Source organism: Scyliorhinus torazame, chromosome 14 (genome assembly GCF_047496885.1).
Source record: "Scyliorhinus torazame isolate Kashiwa2021f chromosome 14, sScyTor2.1, whole genome shotgun sequence".
Classification (NCBI taxonomy): domain Eukaryota; kingdom Metazoa; phylum Chordata; class Chondrichthyes; order Carcharhiniformes; family Scyliorhinidae; genus Scyliorhinus; species Scyliorhinus torazame.
The window spans coordinates 133,615,054-133,637,636 of NC_092720.1; the positions used below are offsets into that span (position 1 = coordinate 133,615,054).

Here is a 22,583-nt window from a genome sequence, read left to right on the forward strand (position 1 = left end):
TCTCCCCGCATCTGCGTGGGTTTCCACCGGATGCTCCGGTTTCCTCACACAATCCAAAGATGTGCAGGTTAGGTGGATTGACCGTGATAAAATTTCCCCTTAAGTGTCCAGGAATGTGCAGGTTAGATGTGGTTACAGGGATAGGGCACGGGCAGTGGGCCAAGGTAGGGTGCAGGCTTGATGGGCCGAATGCCCTCCTTCTGCACTGTAGGATTTCTACAATTTGCTCAACAAGCCAGTGTCTGTGTTTATGTTCCACATGAACTTCCTCCCACATCTCTCCATCGATTTCTCTCTGCATGTCCTTCTATTCCATTCTTCCTCCTGTTTATCTATATGGATCTACACTATTCGCCACAATTAATCCTTGTGGTAGTTGTTACGTTCTGGTGCTTGGGGATGGAATTAATGCACTGGAGAACGTCTAGTTCAAGACTAGTTGAATGTTTATTGATTAACAAAACGTGGGTCAGATAACAATATGAAAACTAAAATCCACTAACTATTAAATCACTATTATAAAATTATCTAAGAGTTCTACAAATGCAACTATCCACTACGGCGACTATCTCCAGACTCCCCGAGGTAACAGTGTCACGTGGTTGTTCTTTACTGCCTCCTGCTGGTTGGAGGTCGTATCTATTAATATTTACATTACTGCTTTGCATATCATCACTGTAGCGAGTTCCACATTCTAACTATTCCCTGGATGAGAAGTTTCTCCTGAATTCCTGATTGGATTTATTATTGACTATCTTCAGTTGATAGATCCTGGAATTGGATTTTAGTTGTTGCTTGGGTGCCTATTTCACTTGGTCGCTGCGTAATTATTTTTGCTTGTGTAAACATTCTGAATGACACATGAAACCATTACTCTGTTTGCCCACTCAAAAGTTTGTAAATGATCCCACTCCACTGTAGGAAGCCACCATCATCGCAGCAGATTATGCAATCATTTGTCACAACTATTTATCTGGACTTGCTGTACACAGATTGGCCACCACGGTTTCTAAATTGTGACGGTGATAACGAATGTACCTTACTGAGTGTGAAACTCGTTGGTCTGTCCCCAGAAGTTTGGCAAAGGTGCAACAGAAACACAGGTTTGTTTGTTCATTAAAAGGGGAGTGGCAAACTGTTGCCTGCAACCAGCCACCCCATACTGAATAACAGGAATGGTTTGAATGAACTGTCACTCAACAGCCTCGTTTCACAGCTAAGAGGTATGTTATGGGGAGGGGTTTTCAGAACCCCAAAATGTATCATGGAGTTCAACCAACCTCTCCCTTTAATGGATTTGTTGCCTTTCCTAGCACACGGCTTTTTCCCTCGGTGTGGGATTACAATTATGGGCACGTGGGTTTTTAAACATAAAACACTTTACTCCATGAACTCAACTTAACATCTTAAATAAACATTGGATCTCTCAACTTACTTCAAAGATAACTCAGAAAATATTGCAACAGTAAATAACTCCTTAAAATGTTCCTTCAAACTTCCAAGAGACTTAACACCTTTAAACAAAATCACATCAGGTTAAAGGATATATATTTTTTCTGTAGAATGGCAGAGATATATTAGCTTGGTTGACTTCAGCTCCAGCACCTTGCTTTTTTCCTGCAGCTCTCTGGACACACACAGACACACGCAACCTGCTTTTTCCAACTGCAAAACTAAACTGCAAAATGGCTGACCTGAGCTCAGCCCCACCCACTCTCTGACATCACTGTTTTCTTAAAGGTACATTGCTTAAACATCCATGTCTTAAGGGTACCCTCACATGACAGATGTGACTGCAGTCTGATTCCAGACTGCTGCCTCATCGCTTGCTCTCCAGGAAGAAAAAGCAAGAAATGGAGGCAGGTATTCCTCAGCCTCTATAACACAGATGAGTTGTTCAGCAACTTGACACTGCAGAAGCATTGGGATTAGGGGCTTGTAGGTTTTCAAACCCCCCAAGATTGGCCTGGAGCCTCCATGAATTAAAAGATGAATCTCCAGGACACTGCTGTGAGTAACTCTGGAAAAAAGCAAAAGGGACATTTAAAAATATGTTTCTTCATGTCTTTGGACACTTCTCTTTATTAGCTCAAAAATATCAGTGATGGGCAAGTGGCTGATAGGTCAAAAGTCACAACTCATCCAATTAGATAAAGGGGAATCTGCTTGCTTTCCAATTGACAAAAGAAAAAGGCACGGTGAGACGGGCGTTTCGGGTGGGAGGAAGAAGTCTTGAAGAGAGAGTGTAATGTATTCAAGTTTGCTGAGGACACACAGCTAAGTGAAAAGGTAAGCGGTAGAGAGGACACAGAGGCACAATTTATGAAAAAAGAAACAGAGTCCCATTTTAGGCGCATTTATTGATATGTTTCATGAAGCCTGAAGCACCGAGAATGACCCTGTTATTAAATGCCGCCTCGATCTCTGAACCCCCCCCCCCCCCCCCCCCCACCGCAGCCTCCGGCCTATCCCAGCACCCCAATTTACCGATTAGTGGGTCCTCAAGCCCCTCACCCATCTCATAAGGGCAGGGCACCCCTGGCACAGGCAAACTGGCAGCCGTTAGAGCTTGTGAGGCGTGTCACGCATAGTAAATTTTGCCAGGTCTCGTCACGTCCATAGATTGCGCCCATAGACAGCCAAGTGAGCAGGCAACAAGATGGCAGCTGGAGTATAATTTTATTTTTATCTGTGCATGGGACGTAGGCTGTGCCAGCATTTATTGCCCATCCTTAATTGCCCTCGAGGGGGCAGTTAAGAGTCAACCACACTGCTGTGGGTCTGGAGTCACATGTATGCCAGACCAGGTAAGGACAGCAGATTTCCTTCCCTAAAGGACATTAGTGAATCAGGTGGGGTTTTACGACAATCAACAATGGTTTCATGGTCATCATTCGACTTTTAATTCCAGAATTTATTTAATTCAAATGTCACCATCTACAGTGGCGGGATTTGAACCTAGGTCCCCAGACCATTACTCTAGGTCTCTGATTTACTAGTCCAGTGACAATCCCACTACACCATCGCCTCCCCTAACGTAGTGACATATTCACTTTAGTCGAAAGGTTAGAGGGGCTGAATAACTTTTTTTTATTGTGAGAAACTGGTTAGCGAGGATGTTCGAAGAGATTTGGAAATGAACACAGAAGGAATGCAAAAAGTTAACATACATGGAATGCTGAGAGATTGTTTCCGTTGGTCGGAGAATCTAAAATACATGGGCACAGTCTCAGGACTGAGGGCCAATGATTCCGGAGAAATGAGGGGAAATTACTTTACTGAAAGGGTTGTGAATTTTGGAATTTCCTACGCCAGAGGGTTCCGAATGCTCCATCGTTGAATACATTTAAGACTTGGGTAGACTGACTTTTGGTCTCTCATGGATTCAAGGAATATGGACAACTAGCAGCAAAGTGAAGTTGGATCAAGATCAGCCATGAATGTATAGAATGGAGGAACAGGTTCAAAGGTTTATGGTCTACTCCTGCTCTTAATTCTTGTGTTCTTGTAATGAAACTGCCCAAAATGCCTGCAAACCCCAAGGAGCTTCACTATGACTGCAGGCCTATATTGCAGAGGGGCTCACCATGATAGCATGCCTATATCTCAGTGGAAATCACCATGTTAACAGGCCTATATCCCAGTGGAAATCATCATGATAGCTGGCCTGTATCCCAGTGGAAATCACCATGATAGCTGGCCTATATCCCAGTGGAAATCACCATGATAGCAGACCTATAGCTCAGAGGGGCTGACAGCAGGCCTTTATACCAGCAGTCCAAAATATAGCCTGCTAGAAGTCTTGGGAATGGATTACAAGGAACAGATTGTGGGAAAGTTGGGAAGAAAAAAATGATTTAAATTGACTTAGTTACCTTGCTGCATCAAGAGCTTTCATAGGGACAAAAAAAACAGCGTTAAATAGCCTACAATTAATTATTAGGGACAAATCAAGGTCAGAATACCTCTGAGGGTTACAGCCCAATCTGGGGGCCAAGGAGAGAAGGAAGGAGGGTGGGTCAATATTTCCTAAACATTTGTGTTTATCCTCAATTACTACCATTAACTAATTGAATGGACATATTGTTATATTCAAAAAAAAGGTTTACAAATAGACATATGGTTTTTATTTCACTGGGACTGCATGGCTTCAAAATGCCATCTGGATTTTATTTAGGAGGCTGAAGCAAAGTCTGCCAGTAAGGCCTTAGGCCCTCTTACCCTGATCTTTCCCTTCTATCAGCAAGACAAAGCAACACTTCAAACTCTTTTTCACCAATTTAATAACAGTGACTGCTTCTCAGACCCTGATCCAATCAAAGCATTGGCAAGAAAAACATCATCATTCAATAATAATTCTACAATTTCAGCACAAGCGCCCCAGGACTCGGACTTCCAGCAAAGTGATCACAACTCCAAATCTCTGTGTATTCCTCATTGTTTAACTCTCTCGGCTCAGATCGGGGTAAATAAGGTCAATTTTGGAGCTGGTCCCTGGATCGAGCTGTGCTGAAAGAACCGCCATCCCCGAGGGGATGGAAGTGAGATGATCCAATTTGCCCAGTGTGAAGCAGAACTCCCAGGATGCCAGAAAACAGTGTAGACAGTGATTGTACAACTGTCCTGCGACCCCCCACCCCCCACCCCCCCCCCCCACCCTCTCACACGCAACTTACCTGCTTGGTTGGTGAGGATTGATGGGGGCAAGCGGGTTTATAATTCTCCAAGCGATTTAAATTAAAAGACAACTGTTTAAAATATCAAGGACTTTGAACACCAACAGTATATGAAATGGGCAATATTAGATTGGTTGTATTTTGTACTCCTCTGTCACTTACCCTTTTTAGTTACTGTGGTAGTACCAGGTATTGCAGTACCTGAGAGGTGGATGCCCATTGGCTAGACCTAGGAGTCTACCATTGGCCAACGTACGTAGCTCCGCCCTGAGAGGCGGGGTATAAGAACCAGTGCCGTCCCAGCAGCCTTCACTTTCTGTATCGAAGCTGCTGGGTATAGTTCTAGCTGATTAAAGCCGATTAGTATGACTCTCCTTGTCTCCCGGCCTCCGTTCTTCTGCGCCGGCGCCTGTACTCCTGCGCCATGTTGGGTCGGGGCCGGCGCGGGCAAGGGAGACACCGCGCAGGCACGGAAATCGCGCCGGTGGGACTGCGCATGCGCGCACCCCCGGCGCCCATTCCACGGCCGGATCAGCAGCTGGAGCTGCGTGAACTGCTCCAGAACCGTGCTGGCCCCCTATCGGGGCCAGAATTGCTGATCCGACGGCGTTTCCGACGGTGTCAACACTTAGCCTCAGGATCAGAGAATCCTGCCCATTGTGCCCATGCCTTTAAATAGCGTCAGAGGTGCTATGAACAATTAAAGTAGGATCATAAATGATCCTGGACATAGAATCATAGAATCACTACAGTGCAGAAGGAGGCCATTCAGCCCATCGAATCTGCACCGACCCTTGGAAACAGTACCCTACCTAGGTCCACGCACCAACCCTAACCCCGTAACCCTATCTAACCTTATGAAGACTAAGGGGCAATTTAGCATGGCCAATCCACCTAACCTGCATATCTTTGGACTGTGGGCGGAAACCGGAGCACCCGGAGGAAACCCATGCAGACACGGGGAGAACGTGCAGACTCCACACAGACAATTACGCGTGGTCAGGATCTATTCCGAGTCCCTGGAGCTGGGAGACAACAGTGCTAACCACTGTGCCACCGGGCCGCCCATCTTGCATGCAGAGACCATCTTGTTGAATCACATGCCACCTCCTCATATTTGCGTTGATGGGTGAAACCTCTTATGAAGTCCTCGCCCCCAAGTGTCCAATTCGTCCGATTCGTCCTCTGATTTTCTGATTTTTTAACATAATGTTTATTTTCTCATTGCCTTCTGCATCAGGTTACCTGGTGATGGTGAGGGGTTGGGGGGGGGGGGGGGGGGGGAAGAGATTTCCCGGCCCTCCCGCGGTGTGTTTTCTGGCAGCGGAGGCAGCTCACCATTGGTTGCTGAAGTCACCTTTCAGTCCTGCCGGTAATTGTGGCGGTGTGGCGGTGTGTGTCGCTCGCCCATCCCGCCGCTGGGGAACCCAGCACGAGAGGGGAGTTGGTCGCCTTCGGTGGGACAGAAAGCTCTCGCCGGCCAGAAAATCCCGCCCCAAGTCTTTTGTTACGGTAGCCTGATGTGGACAGGATGGATGGATCAGCTGGTTTTTGTCCTGTCCAATTATAGAATGCTTCTATTAATGCGGTCACTCCCCTTGCATGATGCTGGTCCACTACATATAACACCATATTATTTAGCAAAATTTTTCCAATATTATAAGAAATCCCAGAAAGAGTCTGGCAATTAGATTGTGGGCGGCACGGTAGCACAGTTGCTTCACAGCTCCAGGGTCCCAGGTTCGATTCCCGGCTTGGGTCACTGTGCGGAGTCTGCACATCCTCCCCATGCCTACCTGGGTTTCCTCCGGGTACTCCGGTTTCCTTCCACGGTACAAAGATGTGCAGGTTAGGTGGATTGGCCATGCTAAATTGCCTTTATTGTCCAAAAAAGATTAGGTGGGGTTTAGGGCATAGGGTGGAGGCATGGGCTTGGGTGCTCTTTCCAAGGGCCGATGCAGACTCAATGGGCCGAATGGCCTCCTTCTGCACTGTAAATTCTATGATTCTAGATTCCCCTCTTGCCAAGACCTCATGCTGTGCCTGTCTCGCAACCAATTGCATTTTCACTTCCTTTCTCAATGTGAAACTGTAGGCAGTCATGTGGCACAGTGATAGTGCCTCTGCCTCTGGACCAGAAACTCCAGGTTCAAGTTCAACGTCAGGACTTGATAGTCATGGAAGGACGTTTATGTCAGGATCAATAGGTTGATAATCAGCTGGGGAATCCTTCTACTGATATTCCCCAAAAGGGAAAAACAGTGTGAAGGTATGCTGAAAAAAAAAGTGAAACCCGCGAGGTTTCCATTACATGAAAAGTCACATTATTTATTGAACATTTCACTGAAGAGTTCAAATTACATTTTGCTCAAGCTGATATCCGTTTCATAGACTGAATTACACCAGCTCTGTTCCTTACAATTGGCTTGGGACTATTTGGCGTGCAAGTCTGGCAACACAAAGTGCACAAGGAAAAGCATGAGTGTGGAGACGCAACCATTGGTTGCAGCAGCATGTCACTGCCCATTTGTGTCGACAGAGTACGTACACTTCAGCCCATTGTTGTGGGAAAGAGAGGTCACCTGTTCAAGTAAAGTCAGGAAGCTTTACCACACAAGGAGTGATTGGCATTTGAAATGAACAACTCGGCAGAACAGTGAATGTAATCATCTGAAATTATTTATGAATATAGCGACCACTGTGATGGGGAAGAGGGTGATTTTCCTCATACTTGTGTGTCCTTCATTCTTACTTATCCATTACTCAGCCATGATCCAATGTACTCGATTAAAATCTATCACCGACCTCAGAGCAAAACAGACCCCCCCCCCCCCCCCCGGAATATTTGATCACCGTGGTCTGCAAGCAGCCATCACATTCCTAATTAAACATTGCAAATGTTTCATATGATCGGCAAGTACAACGTCTGTTGGCTTGATTACCACGACTACTCAATAGCCCAATTAACAGCAGCTGCAGTTTGCTCCCAGATTTTGGGTGCACCTTAGTTTGGCCAAATATTTTAGTTGGGAAGTCAATTGTTAAAAAAACGAAGCATCATAAATCGCATTCACCTGAAAAATACACCTTTTTTTTGTCTTATTAACTTTTAGCACTCAACCAGGCCCAAGGAAAGAAAGGAGCCAGACAATTTACCAAGACAGCAATGACAGCCCGACCCAAGGGGATAATGTCACAACAGCCAAAAAGCGTTTTGATCAGATTCTGTCAGCTCAAAAAATCGCTTCGCCACGGATGATTGGGAGAAATTGCAGAGCCCTCAGTTCCCCCAAGGTAAAACCTGGCAACTCAACTTCATCATCCATCCCATTATTACTTAAAGAGGATCAGGAAAAAAAAATTAAAGAGGCGGTCAAGGGATGGTCTCCTTGGCAAACCAGCAAAGTTTAACTTGGAAAATGTTGAGGTTGTGGGAGATTGTCGTATCTTTCAGATAAAACATTAAACCCAGGCCTTGTCAGTCCTCCCAGGCGGATGTCAAAGATCCCATAGTACTAACTAAAGAAGAACGGGGAAGTTTGCCCTGATGCCTCACCAATAATGATCACTTAAAAAAAAAAGCAGATTATCTACTCGCTATCACATTGCTGTTTGTGGGATATTGCTGTGCACATCTACCCTTCCTAAGTTACAACAGTGGTTACAATTACTATACTGGCTGTAAAGTGCTTTGGGACATTCTGAAAAGTTCTGCATAAATATTCTTTCTTCTATCACTGAACGTTTCTACTGAATATAGCAGTTGTGAATGAGACAGAGGTAAACTGTTGTAAGACGCTGTTAGCAAACCAAAGACTGTAGAAGGATCACTTGGCCTCAACTGGTTTCTCTCTCTATGGATGCTGCCAGACCTGCTGAGTTGATCTACCATTTTCTGTTTTTAATATCAAAGACAACAGATATGTTTTAGTTGAAGAAAAGCTCATGTAGTTTTGACCCTGCAAAGTGATTCTTCTGATCTTTTAACGCACAGAGTTAGCAATAAGCCCCTCCATAATTCTGGGCACGTTGGGCTTTATTCCAAGGAGATTGGAGTACATATAAGGAAGTTGTGCTCCAATTCTACAGGGCTTTGGTGAGACCACCTCTGAAGTACTGTCTATTGTACTCCATATCCAGGGAAAGGATCTACTTGTCTTGAAGGCAATACAGAAAAGATTAAACAGATTAGTTTCAAGGGTTGTCCTGGAGTTTAGTAAAATGAGAGGTGATCTCATTGAAATATACAAGGTTCTGAAGGAACTTGAGAGGATAGACACAGAGATTGTTGCCCCTGTCTGGAGAATCTAGAACACAGTGTGTGTGTGGGGGGAGAGGGGGCGGGCACAACCTCGGGATAAGGGGATGATCATATAAGACTGAGATGAGAACTGTCTTCACACAGAGGGTGGTGAATAATTTGAATTTTTTTTGTCCCAGAAGATTGTGTATGCTACACTGTGGATGCTACACTGTTGAATATATTCACGTTTGATATCAATAGTTACAAAATTTGAATGTCTGCAGCTTCACAACAGGAGGAGGCCTCTGCCAGGGCCGAGAGCCACTCCCCCCACCTGTAGACGTGCAAATTTTAAAACGTCAGATAATGAACCAATTCCCTTTCGAAAGCCACAATTAAATCTGCCTCCACCACACTCTTGGGCAGTACATATCAGATCTAACCACGTGCTGCACTAAAATGTTTCCCTCATGTCGCCGTTGATTGTTTTGCCAATCACCTTAAATCAGTCCCCTCTGGTTTTTGATCCTTCCACCATTGAGAAAGGTTTCTCCTGATCGACTCTGTCCAGACCCCTCATGGTTTTGAACACCTGCATCAAATCTCCTCTCAACCTTCTCTTTTCCGAGGACAACAGCCTCAACATCTCCAATCCATCCGCGTATCAGGACAACAGCCCTAACTTCTCCAATCCATCCACACATCTGAAGTTCCTCCTCCCTGAAATCTTTCCTATGAATCTTTTGTGCAGCCTCGCTAATACCGTCACAAAACTGTGGTGACCAGAACGGGAATCAATACTCCAGTTGAAGCTAAGCATGCAAGTTTATCACAACTTCCTTGTTTTTGTACTCTTACGCCTCTATATATAAAGTTCAGGATGCTTTATTAATCAATGAATCTCTCAACCTGCCTTGCCAACATCAATAATTTGTGCACATGTAGTTCCAGGTCTCTCTGCTCCTGAAGCCAATGGTCGTTCATCACCGGCTGAGGGTATCAGCATGCCAAGCCATAATGTAAGAGCTGGGTCTGAATCCATAATACCTGGACATCAAATAAACTTCAGCATGGACTGCTCTGAGCTAACTGGAAACAGTACCCTACATGGAAACGTCCTGACCTGTGTCAACAAAGGGAAAATAGAGGCTAGCTTATTGCTGCACACTAGCTTTATTAACACTAAGGGCGGCATGATAGCACAGTGGTTAGCACTGTTGCTTTACAGCAGCAGGGTCCCAGGTTCAATTCCCGGCTTGGGTCACTATCTGTGCGGAGTCTGCTCGCTCTCCCTGTGTCTGCGTGGGTTTCCTCCGGGTGCTCTGGTTTCCTCCCACAAGTCCCGAAAAACATGCTGTTAGGTAATTTGGACATTCTGAATTCTCCCTCAGTGTACCCGAACAGGTGCCGGAGTGTGGCGAGTCGGGGATTCTCACAGTAAGTTCATTGCAGCGTTAATGTTAGCCTGCTTGTGACAACAAAAAAGATTATTATTTGGAACTTTCTGGTTTATATGGTCGAGTACCATATTACACATGGTGCAGGGATTGCTGCAGTAATATTGCATATTCAAGAAGCAGTTCGAGATGATCATTGGGGACCTTGGGTTGTTATGGAACAATGACACAAATGCCTGATGCTGCCAGCCTCATGTAATTGGGATGATAATAGAAAGGCTGGGGAATCATTGGTCAGGGGAATAAGTTTAAAATAAAACTTTCCCTGTTAATACCCCACATGATGCTCAGTTGCCCCACTTTTTTGATCGAACAGTACAATGCTCTGACCAGAAAACGCCTACAGTACTCGACACAGATACAAAAAGGAAACAACAAGCACTGAAGGTGATATAGGGGTATATGGGGGAGAGCAGTGGGATTAGTTTTACATTCCTCGACCAAAATGTCAACTCACAGCCTGTCATGATGGGCTGAATGGCTTCCACCTCTTTAAATGTCTTTCGGAAACCCTTGGCATAATGAACATTTCCTGATCAACCTTGGACCAGTAAAGTCACTTCAGTACCAACATTAATGCCTCAACATGAGTTACAAGGAAGGTGGAAAGGCCAAGCGTTTCAGTCGTCAGCGAAGCTCATGGCAGCGCTCTCATTTACGTGAACATGCCGCAGCAGCCCGTGAAGGGGACAGACACACAATTAAATGTGGAAATCAAGAAATTGTCAGAGATCATCACTCCGCCGTTAGCTTCACGAAAACAGCACCTCACCATCAGTTTCCCTATCGAAATACATTGAGAGGCACGACATTCCCGTGTTTGCACATACCACAGAGTCTAATTGCCCTTCTAACAATGATGATGCATGTTAATTACTGCCAGTTAACCTCTCTAGCACTGAAAATTAACCATTACAAAGTCTGGCGCCACATTCCATTGGGTTTTAGACGCTGGTGAAAATGTGCTTTTAAAGTCTCTTTTTTTCCTTTCTAACTTAACCCAGTCTTTCATTCTCTCCCTTTATTTCGCTTTCTGTGCCGGATTCAACATCGTATTTGCCCATTTTAACTTGCACTTTTTTGTCCGTCCACGCGCTATTAATTTCAGAATTATTCAGCCTGATTGGTGAAGAAGCTACACATTTGCTGGTCCTTTTCACTCAGGTCCAAGATATCCTGCAGGGCATTGCATCCTGTGGTTCCAACAGATTCCAACATTAAACAGATAGCAACAAGTCCAACTAACAGCAGGCATTGTTTAATGACCACTCTCGGAAATTCCTGGGCCATTAAAAGACAATGAACAGGATTCTCCATTCAGAAGACTATGGGCACGAAGCAATGGAAAAAAACCTGGCGCGATTCCCCATGCCGCGAGAATCGCCGTTCGCGCAATTTTTTCCCACGGCGCAGGTCCGACGCCACCAGGCGATTCTCCGAGGAGCGGAGAATCGGCGCCATTTGCGCCGGTGCGTTTGGCGCGCCGCTGGTCGCAGGTCGCGGGCCGCTGTCTGCAGCCGGGCCGCTGATTCTCCGGCCTTGATGGGCCAAGCGGCCGCGCGGAAACGGCAGAGTCCCTCCGGCGCCATTCGCACCTGGTCGCTGCCGGCGGGAACTCTGTGCAAAGGGGGACGGCATGTGGGGCAGGGAAAAGCGTACCTTCACCGGGTGGGGCCTCCGATGGGGTCTGTCCCACGATCGGGGCCCACCAATCTGTGGGCCGGCCTCTCCAGCCCCGGCCCTATTTTATTACGCGGCTGGCCCCTGAACCCCCACGCCATGTTGCGTCGCGGCCGGTGGGTTGAAGAAGTCCCCCGTGCATGCGCGGGTTGGCGCGGCCCAACTGCGCATGCGCGGGTTGACAGCGGGGAACAGCTCCAGCGCCGTGCTGGCCCCCTATGGGGGCCAGAATTGATAGTCCCCACGCCCATTTCATGCCGTCGTTCACGCGGCGCGAACACTTTGTCTCCATTTCGGAGAATCGCGCCCCCTATGTCTGGTTTTGGGTGCGTTTAGCGGGGTGTTTCTCAGTGGCTGCAAAACTGAGAAAACCACTGGTACTTACGGCAATTTCCCATTTTGTATTGGCCTCGGGGAGTTTCTTTGTGCCGAGGCAACACTTGAATCATTTACTGCTGGCGAGCCCAGCAGGAAAGTCTTCTCACAGATCAGGGCACCATTTTGTCTGGCTGCCCTGATATTCACCCCCACCCCCCAACCTCAGGGAGGCCTCCGGGAACACCCCTCACTCCCCCCGCCACGTGGTAAGGCCCACCAGCACCCCACCCAACCCCACCCCCAATTTAGGCATGGTAGATATCACAAGAGACTCCGTCGCAAATCACGTTATTGGGCCACCATTTCGAGCAGGCTGCCCGATAGTGAGGTCCAATGGAATTCCTCCCCCCTCCTCCTCACACACACCCTCCTCCTCACACCCGCTACACCCCACCACTGGGATTGCTGGGTCGCCCGGGCCCCTCCACAGTGCGCATGTTGGAGGATAACCCAAACCCCCTCCCACCAGAGATTCCATCTGCCTCCCCACCCCCCTGTCCCCAATGAGTCACCCCTGCTTGGAAGCTAAAGCACAGTCCAAGCTGAAATAGTGAGAAAATTACTTTTTTTCCCTGTTCTCATCAGTTATGGTGGGGAAGGGGGGAGGTGGGGGGAGAGAATCACAGAGGTGTGGAGCATCTGGTCTCCAGACTGTTGATAGGGTGCAAGTGGGTCAAAATGACACTCTTGCATCCAACTGCTGGCCCAGGACGCAAACCTCAATGCCCCCACCAGCGGATCCAGCCCCCCACCCCCCCGCCACCCCAAAATGGGATTCTCCTCCACATCAGAAACTCCATTACCAACGGCAGGAGGAGGGATATCCAGCCAAATATCTTCTGAACAGCTTAGTGGAAGTGTGGGGAGACAGCCCCAGTGGAACCGACTACAGTGAGCTTGGAACAAGATCACTTTCAGTCAGAAAGAAATGCTGATACAGCAGCTTCGACAGACCTGCCAAATCTCACTGAACTGCTTGCCCCTGTTTGGCTATAAAACAAAATATACACAGTTCTGAATTTTAATGTGTTTCCTGTCTGTTTCACTGATGGCTGTTCTCTGCCTTATCAAGTGTGACACTTGGGCATCTGGGTTTTACCCTTACAAGGCTAATTACAACAATCTTATCCTGGTTCGACATGTTATGGTGAGAGCCCGCGCTGGGCCATGGATTAACATTGCTTCTAGGAAAGTGTCATAACCTGGACCACAAGAAGATATTCAAGGATGCTTTAAAGAATCTTCTTTAATACATCAAAGAATCTTCTTTAATACATCAAAGAATCTTCTTTAATACATCAAAGAATCTTCTTTAATACATCAAAATAACAAAATTTAAACTATAATATGGACTCAGAAACGGAGACAGCTAATTAAACATTGGGTTCACAGTAAATCAATAGAATTAGAACTAACGACATTAAATACAAATATACACAGGTAACAACAACTAATGATATCATAGCATTTACTGATGACATCAGCAATGGATTTAAATAAGATGGAGGATAGGCTAAAAACCAAACGATTATACTTGAATTTCAACTCTTAATGTGTGCTGATGGCCACATACTGCTTTGAATCGTCCTGCATCAAGAGTTGTTGATGTGTGTGGCTCATGTCCAGTTTTGGAAAGTCTTACCTCCTGCACGGGTGGAAAACAAGGGTCCTCAGCAATGGGTAAGCGTCCAGCTTGGAAACCTGAGTAATGGCAAGTTTGTAATCCCCAAGTATGCGAACAGTGTCAACCCTGAACAGGAACAATTGGAGCTGCCCAACATGAAAACTGAATGGGCTCAATGATTCCTAGCCTTTGCAGCCGCTCCAACTCCTCCTCCACTTTGCCTTTCATGACGTAGACACTGTCTTCGGTTTGAAAAAGCGAGGAGTAGCCTGAGGATCTACAAACAATTTAACGGTAGCGCCCCACAACATACCCAGTTCATCTTTGAAAACCTCAGAATATTTCTGAATGATGTCCTCTGTCACTTTTGTTTGCTTTATCTCACCCCATTTCAACTAAATTTCCCTGAGCCAGTTACGTCTAGTAGACCAGGCCCAGGAGCTGGGCTCTTGCTCCTTGGCTGTTATATTAAATGTCTACCTGGAAAGGTCCAAGCAATGGTATAGTCTCGACGGTGTATGTCCATGTTTGATTCCTGCCGAGAAGGGCCGGTGCCTGCTTAGAGCTCCAAATCTTCTTGAAGGTCTCCTCACTGATTACCGATGCAGAGGCTCCTATGTCCTCCTCCATCTTGATTTTCTGTCCATCGACCTCCATCGCAGCATAAATAGGCCCTCCATGCCCCTCACTCATATTCAACATGTCATAATAGTGCTCCTCTGCCTGCCTGAGCTTTCTAAGCAATGCACCGTTGACTGAAACTTCCTTGCATTTGAAGTTCTCTGCTCAGCCTTCAACGTTCTCTTTGCACCTTGGCACTTCTTTGCCAAATGCCCCTTCTTGTTGCACTGGTGGCAAGCAATGTTCTTAAACTTACAATGATTCCCACAGTGTGACCCTCCTCCACTGTCTCCACCTATTTATTTGCAGCTTCTTTCTTTACTTGAAATTAAATGAAGTGAAATGAAAATCGCTTATTGTCACAAGTAGGCTACAAATGAAGTTACTGTGAAAAGCCCCTAGTCGCCACATTCCGGCGGCTGTTCGGGGAGGCTGGTACGGGAATTGAACCACGCTGCTGGCCTGTCTTGGTCTGCTTTAAAAGCCAGCTATTTAGCCCTGCGCTAAACCAGCCCCTGATGCAGTGCAACTGCCTGCGTGTCGCCATTGGCCTTCTGAATATCTTTTGCAGACATTTACATGCCTCGAGAAATTTATGGAGCCATCTTAAAAGTAAGCGTGGCTTCTTCCAGCAAATGCAGTCCTCTTTAATGTCACAAACTAATCTGTTATGACGCATGTCTTCCAAAACTACACCAAACTCACAATCTTCAGACAGCTGACACCATTCAGTGGCAAAGATAGTTACAGACTATGACTATGGAATTTTGTACAATTACTGAGGGCTTAGGATTGTGGTGCTTCTGAATGAATGTAATTAAATCCACAAATGAAATGTCTTCCTGCTTCCATAATGCAGTTGCATCACGAGCTTGCAAGTCTTCACCTCACACACACTCGGGAGAATTGAACGCTTTCTAGCTTCATCTATGATCCCATTTGCCAAGAAAAAGTGTTCCAACCTTTCCACATTGTCATGTGAGAGTACCTTTAAGAAATGGGTGTTTAAGAAATGGACCTTTAAGAAATGGGTGTTTATCAGTGATGTCAGAGTGTGAGTGGAGCTGGGCTGTCTGTCAGCTTTTTACTTTCATTTTAGGCTGTTTGCTGCAGGGTATGTTTTAGTTTCGTTTTCAGTGTTAGAGCTGAAGCCAGACAGAGCAGGTGTACTGTTGATCTCTCTGCCATCAAAAGACTATCTCTTGATCATTTGGTGAATTTAGAATTATAAATGTTCTCAGTAGTGAATGTAAACCTAACGTGCTTCTGGTAAAAGGTGTTTTAAGTCTTACGGATGTTAAAAGGAAAGCTTAAAGAATTACTTAATATTGTATTCTTTGGGGGTTGTATTTGAATTGATGGTTGCTAAGATGTTCACTGTATGTTTTAAAAGGTTAACTTGAGTTCATAGAATAAACATTGTTTTGCTTTCAAAAAATACTTTTCCATTTCTGCTGTACCACACCTGTAGAGTGGGCTGTGTGCGCCCCATACCACAATCTATTAAAAGTTGTGGGTTAGGTGAACTCCATGATACACTTTGGGGTTCTCTAAACCCTGGCCCATAACAACATATTTAGTCCAGTTTGCGTTCTCTTCCACAGGCTCACTGACAGACCCAAGCATAGCCATGGTCTCCCATTAGTAAACTTAGCAAAACCTCATGCTGAATGTGCTGAAACCAAAACTTTTTTATTATCCCATCCTCAGTGTCAAAAGGATGTGGTGACTTGAGCACAAAACGTAGTTGAAAGCGTGTGTTATAAGTTAATCTTCTTTAATATAAAAAATAACGAATCTTAGAATACAGTGTGGACTCAAAAACAGGAGCGGCTAGTTAAACATCAAAATAACAGTAACGGAAAAGAATCCGAACTAACGGCAGTTAAATACGAATGTACGCAGGTAACAACAGGTAACGTCTCAGCACTTACTGATGACATCGCCAATGGATTTAAATAAAATGAAGATGATGCATAATAATAACAGAAAGGTATCACAACAAGAGTGTGTATTAGCACAGTGGGCTAAATAGCTGGCTTGTAATACAGAACAATGCCAGCAGCGCGGGTTCGGCCTCCCCGAACAGGCGCCGGAATGAGGCGACTAGGGGCTTTTCACAGTAACTTCATTGAAGCCTACTTGTGACAATAAGCGATTATTAATTAATTAATTAGCGCTCACACCTAGACACCAATTGTGGTCGCGTAAAACATGACCGGCTCGGGGGTCAACCGTGCAGGAGCGCATGAATCCCGGTCAAGAGGGAGTTTGCGCGGGACCCTGGGAGCAGTGTGGACGAGTGAGCTGAAGTGTAAAGACCTGTTGTTTTATGTTCTGTGCCTGCTATCCAACTGTCCTTGCCTTCCGTAAAAGGAGAGCAGCTGTATATGAACTTCCACCAAGAACCAGATTACAATAGAACAAATGGATGAAATCTGTAAAGGGGGAAAAAAATATACTGACGTGTTTCAGACCACACTATTTCCCAGGTAACACATCAAATCGACCAACCCTCTCAAAAATAAGATGAAGTGAGTATGAATATCTCTGGACTATTTCCTGTCTTTTTCCTTCACCATCCCCCGCTGTCTGCTCCATGTTCACTCAGGTTTGGAGCCACCTGTTAAGGAGGTGATGATCAGCAGAAACACACAACATTTGTAAAAAGCATGTGATGTGGAAGGAAGAGAACAGTCTGAGGGACATAAGGAAAACCAGGCGGACAGATGTGTGGCGAAAGAGAAATCTGAGCACAAAATGGTCAGAATTTAAATTCCGTACTCATCTTAAAAACATCCTTTGAAGTTCTGACTCAATGCACTTTTACCACAGCCTGGGTAGGGACAGACGTGTACCACAAAGCCCCAGACAGTTTTACAAGCATTGTCAGAGAGGATCACGTTCATTGCGAGAACTCGGATCAATTAGCCACTTGCTACTGGATCTCCAGCTGTGGTACATTTGCCAGAACATTCCTACCTTGGAAAGCCTCGCCATTCTTCTCAATCCTGTATTTCAGCTCGTAGCTCAGGAAATGGATGTTCTGCAGGATCTCTCTGCGAACCATTACTTGATATCTCTCCTCCATTTTCTTCGTGCAACAGGTCGGCCCATCATACGTGCAGATCTGTAAATCCCCATCTGCAACAGAAAGAGAAGCCAGGTCAGGACCAGAGACATGCAAGGGAAGGCTTGCTCAGGCAGAACACTGAAAACAAAAGTAATTCCAGTACTTTAACACCCAGTTACTTGTGGCTAATTAGGATTTCTGGTGCGGATAATTGTATTTAATTAGTTACTTCATAAGATGAGTAATAAAGTCACAGTTATCAAGCAGATTGGGCATGATTTAATGAAAATAAATCAGAGTCCCGATTTGGGCGCGAATTGCGGGGTGTTTCTTGGAGCCAGCAGCGCTGAGTATAAAACGGGACTTTGCTTTGTTTTTAGGAATAGGTTAGGAATGCCCCGCCTAGCGGTACTTAGCTCACTTCCTGCACTGGCGAGCTCAGCTCCCCTCACCCCACCTCTTAAGGGCACCCCCGGGCCTGTTCCCTGGCAGGGGCAACCTGGCACCCAGGCACGTTGGCACCGGCAGCCGGAGAGCGCAGGGTTCCCAAGTGACAGGAGTACCAGGGTACCACCCCTGCCCAGAGCCGGAACACCCGGGGGCCTCCGATGGACTGGTAGACTACCCCAGGTGCCGTTACACCTGGTCCACGTTTGTGTGGATGAGTACTAAACGGTGCCCGGTTGAGGCCTCACTGGGGAGGGCATTAGGTCTCGGGCACTGGGATAATATGCTGCAGACATATTTCAATGAGCCTAATGGTTATTTAAATATGTTAATCTGGATCTCACCCAGTGGTGCCTCTGGCGATTAAAAAAAAATTTTTATTCAACTTTTTTTCCCATTTTATACATATTATAAAACACAACCAAACAGAATAAGAGCCGCCCCATCACACATATGACCCCCTAGAACATAACCCCACCCCTCCCAAATACTTAACCCCCTGCCCCTCAACTCCACCCTCCCGGCCAGCAACGAACGGTGACCATCTCTTTGAAATACACAATAAACAGATGCCATCTTTGGTAAAACCCCTCAAGTGCTGCCCTCACGGCGTACTTGACTTTCTCGAGGTACAGGAACTTCATCAGACCTCCCAGCCACACACAGCGGAGAAGCTGACATTCACCCATCAGCACTCGCATCTGGCCAATCAGCGAGGCGAAGACCAGGACATCGGCCCCTGCGCCCATTTGCAGCTCCGGTGAGTCTGACACCCTAAATATTGCCACGAAGGGACAGGGCTCCAGCTCAGTTTTCAGAATCACTGACATGGTGCTAAAGAAGGAGACCCAGAACCCACGAGCTTGGGACATGACCAGAACATATGCACATGATTGGCCAGATCCCCTGCACAGCTCTCGCACTTGTCCTCCACCCCTGCAAAGAACTGACTCATACTGGACCTAGTCAGGTGGGCCCTATACTAATTAAAGTTGTATTAGACCAAATTTCTCACACGAGGGCATGGCGTTTACTCTCCACAGGGCCTCACTCCACACCTCATCATCCAAAACAGGCCACAACCCCTCCTCCCACTTGGCCCTAACGCCCTCCACCGATTCGGAATCCTCCAACATAATCTGTCCATAGATACCAGAAATACTCCCTTCTTCCGACCCCGAGAGAGAAAGATCTCTCTCCGTTAATGAGGTTGGCGGCGCCACAGGGAATGTCAGGAAGATCTGTTTTGCAAAATTGCCAATGTCTAAGTATCCAAATGAGTCAGATCGCGAGAGCCCAAACTTCTCCGACAGTTCCTCTAAACTGGCAAGCCGCCCATCCAGGCACAGACGTCCCATTCTTTCCAACCCCATCCCCTCCCACCCACCGAACGAGGCATCCAACCTCGCAGGCTCAAATATATGATTCGCACAAATCGGAGCCAATTTCAATACAGCCCCCAATTTAAAATGCTGTCAAAATTGTCTCCATATCTTCACGGTGGAGACACAACCATCAGATTTGTCAAATATTTCACCGGTGAGAAGGAGAGCGAGGCCGTCACTAATGTCCACAACCCAAACCCTCCACATGACTTTGATGCCATCTACACCCATGTGGCTGCCGGACCACTATGCCAACCCAACACCTTTTGCTCAATCGCTGCCCAGTTATAATGTATCAGTCTAGGCAGCGCCAATTCCCCTGACTGTTCCCCTGGAGGACTGCCCTTCGAATCCTCATGGTCTTCCCCGCACATATAAAGGATGTGATCATCTTTTTGACTCCACCAAAAAGGACTTGGGGAGAAGGACTGGCAAATACTGGAACAAGAATAAAAACCTTGGCAAAAAGTTGCACTGGAACAAGAACAGAAATCTTGTCAAAATATCGCCTCGTACAGGCGTGACGAGGCCGTAGATCGCACCCAAAATCTCAACTCAGATTTGAATGATATATTCATAGGAACTTGTACTTTTTTTTTACATGTTGGTAAAAAGGATAGTGTGTCTCAGTGTTTTAATTCCTGAATGCTGAGGAATAGTAGATGTTTGTAACATAAGTAGAAAGACTTAAAAGAAAGACTTGCATTAATTTAGGACTTTTCATGATCACTGGACATCTCCAAGTGCTTTACAGGCCAGGAAGTACTGTAGTCACTGTTGTCATGTAGAGAATGCAGCAGCCAACCTGCGCACATACATATACATTGACCCGCATTGCTGGCTGTTTTCTGCTAAAGTTCATACATGAGGTTAAAATAGTGCCACTGTAACCACCCTGCCACCTGCTCAGCCTTGGGAAACATGCCCGAGTATCACAAAGTCATGTCTTCACCTCTGTTCCTCTCCTGGAGATGCAGATTCTTGCTGGGTCAACTTCCATATGCGGAATCATACGAGGATCATATTCAGAAGACTAGCCAGGCAAGTGAACATTCCTCCACCGAGTCCAGGTAGTCAATATGGGCAAGCTATTCATCATGAAGGGCATCACAGTTGAATCCAGCCCATCACCCAGGCATCCGCACAAGTGCACATGGCCAAGAGGAGTTACTGAATCCAAGCACACAACCCCCCAAAAAAATCAGAAGGGCTAAGGTAGGCATTGTCAAACTCAGGGGCACGACCCGTGAGTGGGTCGCGGGCGGTGTCGGGAGGGTCGCAGAGCCGTCCGTCGCGGTGCTCCCGATCGTGCAAATCTGCGTGCAACAGCCGCAGCAGCCGGCTGTTAATAACGCCGGCTGCAAGCGGCCTTCAAAACGGCCGCGAACATGTAAAAAAAAGCGGCCGCACTGCGCATGCGAACAGATCATCGACGCGCATGCACAAAACTATGCGCTTGCGCGCCGATGATCGGGCACGCATGCGCAGTGCGGTCGCTTTTTTTTTAAAACGGTCGCAGCTTTTTGTTTTACAAGTTCGGGGGGGTTTTATTCATTTTATTCATTTATTTATTTTTTTTTTTTTTACACGTTCGGGGGGGGGGGTTTATTTGATAAAGTTTACAGGAAAAAAATGCAGAACTTTGGACTGGTGGAGACTCCATACTTTCCGACACCGGAAGGCTTCACCTTCATCCAACAGGTTCCATTGGAGGAGCGTGTACGAGGGCCAAAGGGACCCAAAACCATTTTTTGTCAGCAGCAAACAAGGTAAGAGAAAATGGTGGGTCGCCCAGGTCGGCCGGCGTGGGTCGCGAAGGTCGGCCGGCGTAGGTCGCGAAGGTCGGCCGGGTTGGGTCCCGAAGGATGGCCGGTTGGTAAAAACGGGTCCCCAGAAAAAATGTTTGAAGAACACTGGGCTAAGGGAATGTTAGGCCTTTATCGAAGGGAACTGACATACAAGGCAAAGAAATAATGCTTCAGTTGTATAGAGCTTTGTTCTGTACATACAAAAAGGGGAGCCCACACAGAGTTGAGCAAGGATGAAAGGTTTATTAAACGCATTTCATTCAAACTTGCATCAAAGTAGGTTACAGCAAATAAACACACCAGGAAACATTCTTCCCAACAATCAACTACACAGTTTGTACAGATTTTTCTCCTTTTTCACCCCCCCCGCCCCTCCCCATCACACACCCCCCACCCCCCTGCGACAAACAGCTCCTCAAACACAGTCACAAACATCCCCACCTTTTTCTCAAACTCCTATGCTGAGACCCTTAACTCATACTTTATCTTCTCTGACCTCTGTCATACAGGTCACCCAACCAAGCCACTATCCCCGGTGGCGATGCCGACCGCCACTCCAGCAAAATTCGTCGCCGTGCAATCAGAGAGGCGAAGGCCAAGACATCGGCCTTCCTCCTCTCCATGAGTTCCGGCTTCTCTGAAACCCCAAATATCGCCACCAAAGTGTCCGGATCCACTCCCTCCTCCACTATCATGGCTAAGACCACGAACATTCCAGACCAGAATCTTCCCAATTTTTCACAACCCCAAAACATGTGCGCATGATTCGTTGGCCGCCGCCCACACCTCTCACGCTCATCTGCTACCCCCTGAAAGAACCCACTCATTCTCGCCCGAGTCATATGCACCTTGTGCATCACCTTAAACTGTATCAGGCTCATCCTTGAACAAGAGGAGGTCCTGTTTACCCTTCGCAGTGCCTCACTCCATACTCCCCAATTGATCTCCATTCCCATCTCCGCTTCCCATTTCTCCTTGATCTTCACCACCCTGCTACCCCAGCCACTTACATAGATCCCCAATTCTTCCATCCCCTTCCACATCTGGAAGCAGCAGTCGCTCCAGCAGGGTGTATCCCAGCAATCTAGGGATCCCCTTCCAGACCTTTCGTGCAAAGTCCCTAACCCTGAACTCACTACCCCTTGGCAGCTCTACCCTCTCCCTTAGCTCCTCCAGACTGGCGAACCCTTC

At 46.6% G+C, this 22,583-nt stretch overlaps 1 protein-coding gene across 2 annotated transcripts in view; it reads right to left on the minus strand.

Annotated features, from left to right (window-relative positions):
* gpc5b (glypican 5b) overlaps nt 1-22,583 on the minus strand; it is a 945,490-nt gene that overhangs the window by 794,083 nt on the left and 128,824 nt on the right. For both annotated transcript variants that reach the window (XM_072474918.1, XM_072474917.1), the window contains exon 2: nt 17,662-17,823. In XM_072474918.1, coding sequence (XP_072331019.1) covers nt 17,662-17,823 — 162 coding nt within the window. The remainder of the gene's footprint in view (nt 1-17,661; nt 17,824-22,583) is intronic.